Genomic DNA, 15,271 nt, shown 5'->3' on the forward strand with positions numbered 1-15,271 from the left:
TGTAGATTGACACTGAGGTTTCACATGGTTCAAATAATTATGTAAATACAGCTAATGTGTGAATGGGAAAACAAAGTTGTTCACCTCCATGTGTAAACACCAGCACGAAACATTTCAAATATCAGTTTACGTGTCAAAGTGTCGTAACCTGGGGGTAGCGGCTGCCAACAAAACATTTAGAAAGGGCAGCCGCACCAAAACATAGCAGAAGCAAAGGTACAAAAAAAAGGAGAAGCAAAACAACGATTTCACCCTCCTTCGAACGCCCAAGAAAGTAGCTCTTTGCTTTGGTACGTTAAGATACAAAAAGTCGCAATGGACTTTTTCTTCCGCAGTCGCCCAACATCATCTTAAATGTTCCAAACATTTCGGAAAGCCACAGAAAAGGGGAAATAAAAAAATAAACTCGAAGAACTCAAGATTTTTTTATTAATTTTCTAAATTTTTAATTTTTTTTAATTTTTTTTTTTTTTTTTTTTTGTAAAGCTTTCATTCCGACAGCTCTTTTTTTGCGAGTTGTTGACCAGACAGGTATCAGCAACCTGTGCAATCACGTATCAGCATCAACTTTCTTTTCTGGGAAAGAGGCATACGAAGATAGCCAAAACTGCACCAATCCACAAAAAGACACTATTCAAGATGAGTAGTGATGGCAGTTCATCGGAAGTTGGAACTTCAGGGCTCACAAAGCGATAAATGACACCTGAGAGTCCCTGAAAGCAACGGGCCAGATTGAGAGTGTTGCTCATGTTACTGGCACCATGATTGTAAGATAACACAAGTGGAATACAAATGTTCATCACTCCTGCGGCCAAAGAGCCGATGAAAGTGAGAACAGCCAGCTGCCAGAAGGCGTTGCAGACGATAGCCAAGACAGCACACAAAGCGCAGGTTGCCAGGGCAAAAGCGTACTCGGAAGTACGCCGGAAAGGAGACTTGGAGGCGAAAATGCCGTATATCAGTCTAGCGGAAAGATCAGCCAACTGTACGAGAAGTGTCAGTAGAGAGATACTGTCCGCACTCGCACCAAGACTCTCGGCCCGACCGTTCATCTGTCTCAAGAAATGAGGACTTCCCATGTTTAACGCAAACACAGAAAAAGCCATCGTCAGGAACTGTGGCCGACGCAGATATCGCAGAGCCATCAGTTCCGCAATCTGGGAACGGGTTCTCCCCCAGAAGGTTCCTTCGCGGACAGGCTCGGTTCGTTCTTTTCGTTCTTCAACCTCAACCTCCTTCTCTTCCAGTGTGAAATGACTTTCTGGATTGGCGTAAATCATTCCACTCAGAGAGAGAACAAAGAAAGTTCCGGACAACACCAGGAAAGCAGAGTGCAGCCCGAGCACACTGAAAATTGGTTCCAGTATGTAGGGCATAACGATAGCTCCCAGACATCCACCTGAGAGTGCGATCGACATAGCTGTGGGCTCTCTGGTAGTGAAGAACTTACCGGTACATCCCACTGCCGCAGTGATCACAAAAGATGATCCCAATCCAACGCACACTCCGAGGCTCCCGATCAGATAAGCAGCCGAAGTTGCAAAGTAGCTGGTCAAGAAGCCGAGCGCGCAGATGATGCTGCCAACAGACACCATCGGCCCGTTGCCGAAACGAGCCACCAGCGCGCTGCTGAATGGAGAACATATGAGGGACAATGTCCCGATACGCCCAGAAATCCAGGAGGCTTCCATCGGGGAGGTATCAGGAAATTCCTCCATTATAGCAGCTCTCCAAACGGCGAAAGATTTCAAAAAGCCCGTCAGCAGAAAGGTGACCACAAAGGTCATGACGGATACCAACCATCCGTATCCACCATCAGGAGCGACGCGTTCACTTACAGTAACCCTTGGTTCGTTCAAGTCGATTACCGTGAAAGTATCCAGCCAGGCTGAATTGCCACAACGAACGACATCGATGACGACGTTCTTGGCATCACGGCCCGAAACAGCCTTACCCCCAACGAAAGACATGATTATTACCACGAATCCGTTAATACGAATCCACCGATAACTTGATGGAAAATTAAAAAGGTCGACTCCCGGCCGCAAAACGAGTAAACGATAAATCGAGTAAACGAGGAACAGCGAGGAGCCGAGGGCGAGCGCGCGAGAAACAGATCCTTATATACCCTCGTGGCGAAAAATTTCTCCGAAATAATTGGAAAATTCCGAGAATTTTTTCCAAAATTCGCTATAACATTTCAATGCAAGCCTCCAGTGCAACTAGTCGAAAAAATACCTAGAAATTTAGAGTAATTCCGAGAAATTTTACAAACTTTTATCCAACCCAAGGTACCAATGCAGACGACATCAAGTGATAGAATTTTAAACGAGAATATGTTTGTATATTGACACTGAGGTTTCACATGGTTCAAATAATTATGTAAATACAGCTAATGTGTGAATGGGAAAACAAAGTTGTTCACCTCCATGTGTAAACACCAGCACGAAACATTTCAAATATCAGTTTACGTGTCAAAGTGTCGTAACCTGGGGGTAGCGGCTGCCAACAAAACATTTAGAAAGGGCAGCCGCACCAAAACATAGCAGAAGCAAAGGTACAAAAAAAATGAGAAGCAAAACAACGATTTCACCCTCCTTCGAACGCCCAAGAAAGTAGCTCTTTGCTTTGGTACGTTAAGATACAAAAAGTCGCAATGGACTTTTTCTTCCGCAGTCGCCCAACATCATCTTAAATGTTCCAAACATTTCGGAAAGCCACAGAAAAGGGGAAATAAAAAAATAAACTCGAAGAACTCAAGATTTTTTTATTAATTTTCTAAATTTTTAATTTTTTTTAATTTTTTTTTTTTTTTTTTTTTTTTTTGTAAAGCTTTCATTCCGACAGCTCTTTTTTTGCGAGTTGTTGACCAGACAGGTATCAGCAACCTGTGCAATCACGTATCAGCATCAACTTTCTTTTCTGGGAAAGAGGCATACGAAGATAGCCAAAACTGCACCAATCCACAAAAAGACACTATTCAAGATGAGTAGTGATGGCAGTTCATCGGAAGTTGGAACTTCAGGGCTCACAAAGCGATAAATGACACCTGAGAGTCCCTGAAAGCAACGGGCCAGATTGAGAGTGTTGCTCATGTTACTGGCACCGTGATTGTAAGATAACACAAGTGGAATACAAATGTTCATCACTCCTGCGGCCAAAGAGCCGATGAAAGTGAGAACAGCCAGCTGACAGAAGGCGTTGCAGACGATAGCCAAGACAGCACACAAAGCGCAGGTTGCCAGGGCAAAAGCGTACTCGGAAGTACGCCGGAAAGGAGACTTGGAGGCGAAAATGCCGTATATCAGTCTAGCGGAAAGATCAGCCAACTGTACGAGAAGTGTCAGTAGAGAGATACTGTCCGCACTCGCACCAAGACTCTCGGCCCGACCGTTCATCTGCCTCAAGAAATGAGGACTTCCCATGTTTAACGCAAACACAGAAAAAGCCATCGTCAGGAACTGTGGCCGACGCAGATATCGCAGAGCCATCAGTTCCGCAATCTGGGAACGGGTTCTCCCCCAGAAGGTTCCTTCGCGGACAGGCTCGGTTTGTTCTTTTCGTTCTTCAACCTCAACCTCTTTCTCTTCCAGTGTGAAATGGCTTTCTGGATTGGCGTAAATCATTCCACTCAGAGAGAGAACAAAGAAAGTTCCGGACAACACCAGGAAAGCAGAGTGCAGCCCGAGCACACTGAAAATTGGTTCCAGTATGTAGGGCATAACCATAGCTCCCAGACATCCACCTGAGAGTGCGATCGACATAGCTGTGGGCTCTCTGGTAGTGAAGAACTTACCGGTACATCCCACTGCCGCAGTGATCACAAAAGATGATCCCAATCCAACGCACACTCCGAGGCTCCCGATCAGATAAGCAGCCGAAGTTGCAAAGTAGCTGGTCAAGAAGCCGAGCGCGCAGATGATGCTGCCAACAGACACCATCGGCCCGTTGCCGAAACGAGCCACCAGCGCGCTGCTGAATGGAGAACATATGAGGGACAATGTCCCGATACGCCCAGAAATCCAGGAGGCTTCCATCGGGGAGGTATCAGGAAATTCCTCCATTATAGCAGCTCTCCAAACGGCGAAAGATTTCAAAAAGCCCGTCAGCAGAAAGGTGACCACAAAGGTCATGACGGATACCAACCATCCGTATCCACCATCAGGAGCGACGCGTTCACTTACAGTAACCCTTGGTTCGTTCAAGTCGATTACCGTGAAAGTGTCCAGCCAGGCTGAATTGCCACAACGAACGACATCGATGACGACGTTCTTGGCATCATGGCCCGAAACAGTCTTACCACCAACGAAAGACATGATTATTACCACGAATCCGTTAATACGAATCCACCGATAACTTGATGGAAAATTAAAAAGGTCGACTCCCGGCCGCAAAACGAGTAAACGATAAATCGAGTAGACGAGGAACAGCGAGGAGCCGAGGGCGAGCGCGCGAGAAACAGATCCTTATATACCCTCGTGGCGAAAAATTTCTCCGAAATAATTGGAATATTCCGAGAATTTTTTCCAAAATTCGCTATAACATTTCAATGCAAGCCTCCAGTGCAACTAGTCGAAAAAATACCTAGAAATTTAGAGTAATTCCGAGAAATTTTACAAACTTTTATCCAACCCAAGGTACCAATGCAGACGACATCAAGTGATAGAATTTTAAACGAGAATATGTTTGTAGATTGACACTGAGGTTTCACATGGTTCAAATAATTATGTAAATACAGCTAATGTGTGAATGGGAAAACAAAGTTGTTCACCTCCATGTGTAAACACCAGCACGAAACATTTCAAATATCAGTTTACGTGTCAAAGTGTCGTAACCTGGGGGTAGCGGCTGCCAACAAAACATTTAGAAAGGGCAGCCGCACCAAAACATAGCAGAAGCAAAGGTACAAAAAAAAGGAGAAGCAAAACAACGATTTCACCCTCCTTCGAACGCCCAAGAAAGTAGCTCTTTGCTTTGGTACGTTAAGATACAAAAAGTCGCAATGGACTTTTTCTCCCGCAGTCGCCCAACATCATCTTAAATGTTCCAAACATTTCGGAAAGCCACAGAAAAGGGGAAATAAAAAAATAAACTCGAAGAACTGAAGATTTTTTTATTAATTTTCTAAATTTTTAATTTTTTTTAATTTTTTTTTTTTTTTTTTTTGTAAAGCTTTCATTCCGACAGCTCTTTTTTTGCGAGTTGTTGACCAGACAGGTATCAGCAACCTGTGCAATCACGTATCAGCATCAACTTTCTTTTCTGGGAAAGAGGCATACGAAGATAGCCAAAACTGCACCAATCCACAAAAAGACACTATTCAAGATGAGTAGTGATGGCAGTTCATCGGAAGTTGGAACTTCAGGGCTCACAAAGCGATAAATGACACCTGAGAGTCCCTGAAAGCAACGGGCCAGATTGAGAGTGTTGCTCATGTTACTGGCACCATGATTGTAAGATAACACAAGTGGAATACAAATGTTCATCACTCCTGCGGCCAAAGAGCCGATGAAAGTGAGAACAGCCAGCTGCCAGAAGGCGTTGCAGACGATAGCCAAGACAGCACACAAAGCGCAGGTTGCCAGGGCAAAAGCGTACTCGGAAGTACGCCGGAAAGGAGACTTGGAGGCGAAAATGCCGTATATCAGTCTAGCGGAAAGATCAGCCAACTGTACGAGAAGTGTCAGTAGAGAGATACTGTCCGCACTCGCACCAAGACTCTCGGCCCGACCGTTCATCTGTCTCAAGAAATGAGGACTTCCCATGTTTAACGCAAACACAGAAAAAGCCATCGTCAGGAACTGTGGCCGACGCAGATATCGCAGAGCCATCAGTTCCGCAATCTGGGAACGGGTTCTCCCCCAGAAGGTTCCTTCGCGGACAGGCTCGGTTCGTTCTTTTCGTTCTTCAACCTCAACCTCTTTCTCTTCCAGTGTGAAATGACTTTCTGGATTGGCGTAAATCATTCCACTCAGAGAGAGAACAAAGAAAGTTCCGGACAACACCAGGAAAGCAGAGTGCAGCCCGAGCACACTGAAAATTGGTTCCAGTATGTAGGGCATAACGATAGCTCCCAGACATCCACCTGAGAGTGCGATCGACATAGCTGTGGGCTCTCTGGTAGTGAAGAACTTACCGGTACATCCCACTGCCGCAGTGATCACAAAAGATGATCCCAATCCAACGCACACTCCGAGGCTCCCGATCAGATAAGCAGCCGAAGTTGCAAAGTAGCTGGTCAAGAAGCCGAGCGCGCAGATGATGCTGCCAACAGACACCATCGGCCCGTTGCCGAAACGAGCCACCAGCGCGCTGCTGAATGGAGAACATATGAGGGACAATGTCCCGATACGCCCAGAAATCCAGGAGGCTTCCATCGGGGAGGTATCAGGAAATTCCTCCATTATAGCAGCTCTCCAAACGGCGAAAGATTTCAAAAAGCCCGTCAGCAGAAAGGTGACCACAAAGGTCATGACGGATACCAACCATCCGTATCCACCATCAGGAGCGACGCGTTCACTTACAGTAACCCTTGGTTCGTTCAAGTCGATTACCGTGAAAGTGTCCAGCCAGGCTGAATTGCCACAACGAACGACATCGATGACGACGTTCTTGGCATCATGGCCCGAAACAGCCTTACCACCAACGAAAGACATGATTATTACCACGAATCCGTTAATACGAATCCACCGATAACTTGATGGAAAATTAAAAAGGTCGACTCCCGGCCGCAAAACGAGTAAACGATAAATCGAGTAAACGAGGAACAGCGAGGAGCCGAGGGCGACCGCGCGAGAAACAGATCCTTATATACCCTCGTGGCGAAAAATTTCTCCGAAATAATTGGAATATTCCGAGAATTTTTTCCAAAATTCGCTATAACATTTCAATGCAAGCCTCCAGTGCAACTAGTCGAAAAAATACCTAGAAATTTAGAGTAATTCCGAGAAATTTTACAAACTTTTATCCAACCCAAGGTACCAATGCAGACGACATCAAGTGATAGAATTTTAAACGAGAATATGTTTGTAGATTGACACTGAGGTTTCACATGGTTCAAATAATTATGTAAATACAGCTAATGTGTGAATGGGAAAACAAAGTTGTTCACCTCCATGTGTAAACACCAGCACGAAACATTTCAAATATCAGTTTACGTGTCAAAGTGTCGTAACCTGGGGGTAGCGGCTGCCAACAAAACATTTAGAAAGGGCAGCCGCACCAAAACATAGCAGAAGCAAAGGTACAAAAAAAAGGAGAAGCAAAACAACGATTTCACCTTCCTTCGAACGCCCAAGAAAGTAGCTCTTTGCTTTGGTACGTTAAGATACAAAAAGTCGCAATGGACTTTTTCTTCCGCAGTCGCCCAACATCATCTTAAATGTTCCAAACATTTCGGAAAGCCACAGAAAAGGGGAAATAAAAAAATAAACTCGAAGAACTCAAGATTTTTTTATTAATTTTCTAAATTTTTAATTTTTTTTAATTTTTTTTTTTTTTTTTTTGTAAAGCTTTCATTCCGACAGCTCTTTTTTTGCGAGTTGTTGACCAGACAGGTATCAGCAACCTGTGCAATCACGTATCAGCATCAACTTTCTTTTCTGGGAAAGAGGCATACGAAGATAGCCAAAACTGCACCAATCCACAAAAAGACACTATTCAAGATGAGTAGTGATGGCAGTTCATCGGAAGTTGGAACTTCAGGGCTCACAAAGCGATAAATGACACCTGAGAGTCCCTGAAAGCAACGGGCCAGATTGAGAGTGTTGCTCATGTTACTGGCACCATGATTGTAAGATAACACAAGTGGAATACAAATGTTCATCACTCCTGCGGCCAAAGAGCCGATGAAAGTGAGAACAGCCAGCTGCCAGAAGGCGTTGCAGACGATAGCCAAGACAGCACACAAAGCGCAGGTTGCCAGGGCAAAAGCGTACTCGGAAGTACGCCGGAAAGGAGACTTGGAGGCGAAAATGCCGTATATCAGTCTAGCGGAAAGATCAGCCAACTGTACGAGAAGTGTCAGTAGAGAGATACTGTCCGCACTCGCACCAAGACTCTCGGCCCGACCGTTCATCTGTCTCAAGAAATGAGGACTTCCCATGTTTAACGCAAACACAGAAAAAGCCATCGTCAGGAACTGTGGCCGACGCAGATATCGCAGAGCCATCAGTTCCGCAATCTGGGAACGGGTTCTCCCCCAGAAGGTTCCTTCGCGGACAGGCTCGGTTCGTTCTTTTCGTTCTTCAACCTCAACCTCTTTCTCTTCCAGTGTGAAATGACTTTCTGGATTGGCGTAAATCATTCCACTCAGAGAGAGAACAAAGAAAGTTCCGGACAACACCAGGAAAGCAGAGTGCAGCCCGAGCACACTGAAAATTGGTTCCAGTATGTAGGGCATAACGATAGCTCCCAGACATCCACCTGAGAGTGCGATCGACATAGCTGTGGGCTCTCTGGTAGTGAAGAACTTACCGGTACATCCCACTGCCGCAGTGATCACAAAAGATGATCCCAATCCAACGCACACTCCGAGGCTCCCGATCAGATAAGCAGCCGAAGTTGCAAAGTAGCTGGTCAAGAAGCCGAGCGCGCAGATGATGCTGCCAACAGACACCATCGGCCCGTTGCCGAAACGAGCCACCAGCGCGCTGCTGAATGGAGAACATATGAGGGACAATGTCCCGATACGCCCAGAAATCCAGGAGGCTTCCATCGGGGAGGTATCAGGAAATTCCTCCATTATAGCAGCTCTCCAAACGGCGAAAGATTTCAAAAAGCCCGTCAGCAGAAAGGTGACCACAAAGGTCATGACGGATACCAACCATCCGTATCCACCATCAGGAGCGACGCGTTCACTTACAGTAACCCTTGGTTCGTTCAAGTCGATTACCGTGAAAGTGTCCAGCCAGGCTGAATTGCCACAACGAACGACATCGATGACGACGTTCTTGGCATCATGGCCCGAAACAGCCTTACCACCAACGAAAGACATGATTATTACCACGAATCCGTTAATACGAATCCACCGATAACTTGATGGAAAATTAAAAAGGTCGACTCCCGGCCGCAAAACGAGTAAACGATAAATCGAGTAAACGAGGAACAGCGAGGAGCCGAGGGCGACCGCGCGAGAAACAGATCCTTATATACCCTCGTGGCGAAAAATTTCTCCGAAATAATTGGAATATTCCGAGAATTTTTTCCAAAATTCGCTATAACATTTCAATGCAAGCCTCCAGTGCAACTAGTCGAAAAAATACCTAGAAATTTAGAGTAATTCCGAGAAATTTTACAAACTTTTATCCAACCCAAGGTACCAATGCAGACGACATCAAGTGATAGAATTTTAAACGAGAATATGTTTGTAGATTGACACTGAGGTTTCACATGGTTCAAATAATTATGTAAATACAGCTAATGTGTGAATGGGAAAACAAAGTTGTTCACCTCCATGTGTAAACACCAGCACGAAACATTTCAAATATCAGTTTACGTGTCAAAGTGTCGTAACCTGGGGGTAGCGGCTGCCAACAAAACATTTAGAAAGGGCAGCCGCACCAAAACATAGCAGAAGCAAAGGTACAAAAAAAATGAGAAGCAAAACAACGATTTCACCCTCCTTCGAACGCCCAAGAAAGTAGCTCTTTGCTTTGGTACGTTAAGATACAAAAAGTCGCAATGGACTTTTTCTTCCGCAGTCGCCCAACATCATCTTAAATGTTCCAAACATTTCGGAAAGCCACAGAAAAGGGGAAATAAAAAAATAAACTCGAAGAACTCAAGATTTTTTTATTAATTTTCTAAATTTTTAATTTTTTTTAATTTTTTTTTTTTTTTTTTTTGTAAAGCTTTCATTCCGACAGCTCTTTTTTTGCGAGTTGTTGACCAGACAGGTATCAGCAACCTGTGCAATCACGTATCAGCATCAACTTTCTTTTCTGGGAAAGAGGCATACGAAGATAGCCAAAACTGCACCAATCCACAAAAAGACACTATTCAAGATGAGTAGTGATGGCAGTTCATCGGAAGTTGGAACTTCAGGGCTCACAAAGCGATAAATGACACCTGAGAGTCCCTGAAAGCAACGGGCCAGATTGAGAGTGTTGCTCATGTTACTGGCACCGTGATTGTAAGATAACACAAGTGGAATACAAATGTTCATCACTCCTGCGGCCAAAGAGCCGATGAAAGTGAGAACAGCCAGCTGCCAGAAGGCGTTGCAGACGATAGCCAAGATAGCACACAAAGCGCAGGTTGCCAGGGCAAAAGCGTACTCGGAAGTACGCCGGAAAGGAGACTTGGAGGCGAAAATGCCGTATATCAGTCTAGCGGAAAGATCAGCCAACTGTACGAGAAGTGTCAGTAGAGAGATACTGTCCGCACTCGCACCAAGACTCTCGGCCCGACCGTTCATCTGTCTCAAGAAATGAGGACTTCCCATGTTTAACGCAAACACAGAAAAAGCCATCGTCAGGAACTGTGGCCGACGCAGATATCGCAGAGCCATCAGTTCCGCAATCTGGGAACGGGTTCTCCCCCAGAAGGTTCCTTCGCGGACAGGCTCGGTTCGTTCTTTTCGTTCTTCAACCTCAACCTCTTTCTCTTCCAGTGTGAAATGGCTTTCTGGATTGGCGTAAATCATTCCACTCAGAGAGAGAACAAAGAAAGTTCCGGACAACACCAGGAAAGCAGAGTGCAGCCCGAGCACACTGAAAATTGGTTCCAGTATGTAGGGCATAACCATAGCTCCCAGACATCCACCTGAGAGTGCGATCGACATAGCTGTGGGCTCTCTGGTAGTGAAGAACTTACCGGTACATCCCACTGCCGCAGTGATCACAAAAGATGATCCCAATCCAACGCACACTCCGAGGCTCCCGATCAGATAAGCAGCCGAAGTTGCAAAGTAGCTGGTCAAGAAGCCGAGCGCGCAGATGATGCTGCCAACAGACACCATCGGCCCGTTGCCGAAACGAGCCACCAGCGCGCTGCTGAATGGAGAACATATGAGGGACAATGTCCCGATACGCCCAGAAATCCAGGAGGCTTCCATCGGGGAGGTATCAGGAAATTCCTCCATTATAGCAGCTCTCCAAACGGCGAAAGATTTCAAAAAGCCCGTCAGCAGAAAGGTGACCACAAAGGTCATGACGGATACCAACCATCCGTATCCACCATCAGGAGCGACGCGTTCACTTACAGTAACCCTTGGTTCGTTCAAGTCGATTACCGTGAAAGTGTCCAGCCAGGCTGAATTGCCACAACGAACGACATCGATGACGACGTTCTTGGCATCACGGCCCGAAACAGCCTTACCACCAACGAAAGACATGATTATTACCACGAATCCGTTAATACGAATCCACCGATAACTTGATGGAAAATTAAAAAGGTCGACTCCCGGCCGCAAAACGAGTAAACGATAAATCGAGTAAACGAGGAACAGCGAGGAGCCGAGGGCGAGCGCGCGAGAAACAGATCCTTATATACCCTCGTGGCGAAAAATTTCTCCGAAATAATTGGAAAATTCCGAGAATTTTTTCCAAAATTCGCTATAACATTTCAATGCAAGCCTCCAGTGCAACTAGTCGAAAAAATACCTAGAAATTTAGAGTAATTCCGAGAAATTTTACAAACTTTTATCCAACCCAAGGTACCAATGCAGACGACATCAAGTGATAGAATTTTAAACGAGAATATGTTTGTATATTGACACTGAGGTTTCACATGGTTCAAATAATTATGTAAATACAGCTAATGTGTGAATGGGAAAACAAAGTTGTTCACCTCCATGTGTAAACACCAGCACGAAACATTTCAAATATCAGTTTACGTGTCAAAGTGTCGTAACCTGGGGGTAGCGGCTGCCAACAAAACATTTAGAAAGGGCAGCCGCACCAAAACATAGCAGAAGCAAAGGTACAAAAAAAATGAGAAGCAAAACAACGATTTCACCCTCCTTCGAACGCCCAAGAAAGTAGCTCTTTGCTTTGGTACGTTAAGATACAAAAAGTCGCAATGGACTTTTTCTTCCGCAGTCGCCCAACATCATCTTAAATGTTCCAAACATTTCGGAAAGCCACAGAAAAGGGGAAATAAAAAAATAAACTCGAAGAACTCAAGATTTTTTTATTAATTTTCTAAATTTTTAATTTTTTTTAATTTTTTTTTTTTTTTTTGTAAAGCTTTCATTCCGACAGCTCTTTTTTTGCGAGTTGTTGACCAGACAGGTATCAGCAACCTGTGCAATCACGTATCAGCATCAACTTTCTTTTCTGGGAAAGAGGCATACGAAGATAGCCAAAACTGCACCAATCCACAAAAAGACACTATTCAAGATGAGTAGTGATGGCAGTTCATCGGAAGTTGGAACTTCAGGGCTCACAAAGCGATAAATGACACCTGAGAGTCCCTGAAAGCAACGGGCCAGATTGAGAGTGTTGCTCATGTTACTGGCACCGTGATTGTAAGATAACACAAGTGGAATACAAATGTTCATCACTCCTGCGGCCAAAGAGCCGATGAAAGTGAGAACAGCCAGCTGCCAGAAGGCGTTGCAGACGATAGCCAAGACAGCACACAAAGCGCAGGTTGCCAGGGCAAAAGCGTACTCGGAAGTACGCCGGAAAGGAGACTTGGAGGCGAAAATGCCGTATATCAGTCTAGCGGAAAGATCAGCCAACTGTACGAGAAGTGTCAGTAGAGAGATACTGTCCGCACTCGCACCAAGACTCTCGGCCCGACCGTTCATCTGTCTCAAGAAATGAGGACTTCCCATGTTTAACGCAAACACAGAAAAAGCCATCGTCAGGAACTGTGGCCGACGCAGATATCGCAGAGCCATCAGTTCCGCAATCTGGGAACGGGTTCTCCCCCAGAAGGTTCCTTCGCGGACAGGCTCGGTTCGTTCTTTTCGTTCTTCAACCTCAACCTCTTTCTCTTCCAGTGTGAAATGACTTTCTGGATTGGCGTAAATCATTCCACTCAGAGAGAGAACAAAGAAAGTTCCGGACAACACCAGGAAAGCAGAGTGCAGCCCGAGCACACTGAAAATTGGTTCCAGTATGTAGGGCATAACGATAGCTCCCAGACATCCACCTGAGAGTGCGATCGACATAGCTGTGGCTCTCTGGTAGTGAAGAACTTACCGGTACATCCCACTGCCGCAGTGATCACAAAAGATGATCCCAATCCAACGCACACTCCGAGGCTCCCGATCAGATAAGCAGCCGAAGTTGCAAAGTAGCTGGTCAAGAAGCCGAGCGCGCAGATGATGCTGCCAACAGACACCATCGGCCCGTTGCCGAAACGAGCCACCAGCGCGCTGCTGAATGGAGAACGATACGCCCAGAAATCCAGGAGGCTTCCATCGGGGAGGTATCAGGAAATTCCTCCATTATAGCAGCTCTCCAAACGGCGAAAGATTTCAAAAAGCCCGTCAGCAGAAAGGTGACCACAAAGGTCATGACGGATACCAACCATCCGTATCCACCATCATTAGCGACGCGTTCACTTACAGTAACCCTTGGTTCGTTCAAGTCGATTACCGTGAAAGTGTCCAGCCAGGCTGAATTGCCACAACGAACGACATCGATGACGACGTTCTTGGCATCACGGCCCGAAACAGCCTTACCACCAACGAAAGACATGATTATTACCACGAATCCGTTAATACGAATCCACCGATAACTTGATGGAAAATTAAAAAGGTCGACTCCCGGCCGCAAAACGAGTAAACGATAAATCGAGTAAACGAGGAACAGCGAGGAGCCGAGGGCGACCGCGCGAGAAACAGATCCTTATATACCCTCGTGGCGAAAAATTTCTCCGAAATAATTGGAATATTCCGAGAATTTTTTCCAAAATTCGCTATAACATTTCAATGCAAGCCTCCAGTGCAACTAGTCGAAAAAATACCTAGAAATTTAGAGTAATTCCGAGAAATTTTACAAACTTTTATCCAACCCAAGGTACCAATGCAGACGACATCAAGTGATAGAATTTTAAACGAGAATATGTTTGTAGATTGACACTGAGGTTTCACATGGTTCAAATAATTATGTAAATACAGCTAATGTGTGAATGGGAAAACAAAGTTGTTCACCTCCATGTGTAAACACCAGCACGAAACATTTCAAATATCAGTTTACGTGTCAAAGTGTCGTAACCTGGGGGTAGCGGCTGCCAACAAAACATTTAGAAAGGGCAGCCGCACCAAAACATAGCAGAAGCAAAGGTACAAAAAAAAGGAGAAGCAAAACAACGATTTCACCCTCCTTCGAACGCCCAAGAAAGTAGCTCTTTGCTTTGGTACGTTAAGATGCAAAAAGTCGCAATGGACTTTTTCTTCCGCAGTCGCCCAACATCATCTTAAATGTTCCAAACATTTCGGAAAGCCACAGAAAAGGGGAAATAAAAAAATAAACTCGAAGAACTCAAGATTTTTTTATTAATTTTCTAAATTTTTAATTTTTTTTAATTTTTTTTTTTTTTTTTTGTAAAGCTTTCATTCCGACAGCTCTTTTTTTGCGAGTTGTTGACCAGACAGGTATCAGCAACCTGTGCAATCACGTATCAGCATCAACTTTCTTTTCTGGGAAAGAGGCATACGAAGATAGCCAAAACTGCACCAATCCACAAAAAGACACTATTCAAGATGAGTAGTGATGGCAGTTCATCGGAAGTTGGAACTTCAGGGCTCACAAAGCGATATATCACAGAAAAAAAGAAAGAAAAAAACTCACATATACACTGCAAGGTCAGGGAATAATTATGCCGGGAACTGACTGCGAGTAGGCGGGTGCGAATGATCTCATCAGCTCAACACACACAGCGTTTAGCACATGCGGATGCTTTTTTTTTATGTCACGTGACATTCGGGCTTGTCTAAATTATTTTACGCCAAGCTGAATTTGCTACGGTTAGCGTTCTAATTCGCGTTCATGGATTGCCTTTTGTAATAACATTTTTCAAGTAATGGAATTTTTTTTTGCAATATTTGCCGTTTGAAATAATTTGGGAGTTAAAGTAAGACCTAAAAGCTTACCAATTTTTGACCACGCTTACAATTAATTCATGACCAAATCTCATAAATTAAAAATTTAAAACTAAATTTCCCATTAATGTAAATTAATTATCTCAGTTTAATCACAAAGTAATTAATAATTATAATTTTGGGAAGTGCCATGTGCCAAAAGAAAATAAGGAAAAATCATATTTTCTCCCTGTTTTAAGAAATCCATTTCTATTCATGGTCAGAAAAAAAAAT

The 15,271-nt window shown here is 44.6% G+C and overlaps 5 protein-coding genes across 5 annotated transcripts; all 5 read right to left on the bottom strand.

The window, feature by feature from the left end:
• Nucleotides 1–563: 563 nt before the first annotated feature.
• On the bottom strand, nucleotides 564–1,970 carry LOC149063716 (monocarboxylate transporter 12-like). The gene has a single exon (XM_089255760.1). It carries the CDS (start codon nucleotides 1,968–1,970, stop codon nucleotides 564–566), a length of 1,407 nt encoding a protein of 468 aa, XP_089111886.1.
• A 939-nt stretch (nucleotides 1,971–2,909) lies between these two features.
• LOC149063717 (monocarboxylate transporter 12-like) lies at nucleotides 2,910–4,316 on the bottom strand. Its single transcript, XM_089255761.1, has one exon. The coding sequence runs from the start codon at nucleotides 4,314–4,316 to the stop codon at nucleotides 2,910–2,912; it is 1,407 nt and encodes a 468-aa protein (XP_089111887.1).
• Nucleotides 4,317–5,249: 933 nt separating this feature from the next.
• Nucleotides 5,250–6,656, bottom strand: LOC149063718 (monocarboxylate transporter 12-like). The gene has a single exon (XM_089255762.1). The coding sequence runs from the start codon at nucleotides 6,654–6,656 to the stop codon at nucleotides 5,250–5,252; it is 1,407 nt and encodes a 468-aa protein (XP_089111888.1).
• Nucleotides 6,657–7,588: 932 nt separating this feature from the next.
• Nucleotides 7,589–8,995, bottom strand: LOC149063719 (monocarboxylate transporter 12-like). Its single transcript, XM_089255764.1, has one exon. The coding sequence runs from the start codon at nucleotides 8,993–8,995 to the stop codon at nucleotides 7,589–7,591; it is 1,407 nt and encodes a 468-aa protein (XP_089111890.1).
• Nucleotides 8,996–9,928: 933 nt separating this feature from the next.
• On the bottom strand, nucleotides 9,929–11,335 carry LOC149063720 (monocarboxylate transporter 12-like). The gene has a single exon (XM_089255765.1). The coding sequence runs from the start codon at nucleotides 11,333–11,335 to the stop codon at nucleotides 9,929–9,931; it is 1,407 nt and encodes a 468-aa protein (XP_089111891.1).
• Between the last annotated feature and the right edge of the window lie 3,936 nt (nucleotides 11,336–15,271).

The sequence above is a fragment of the Pholcus phalangioides genome, unplaced genomic scaffold (assembly GCF_987345545.1).
Source record: "Pholcus phalangioides strain wild (caught in Gottingen) unplaced genomic scaffold, Ppha-v1.0 ptg000172l_1, whole genome shotgun sequence".
Classification (NCBI taxonomy): Eukaryota; Metazoa; Arthropoda; class Arachnida; order Araneae; family Pholcidae; genus Pholcus; species Pholcus phalangioides.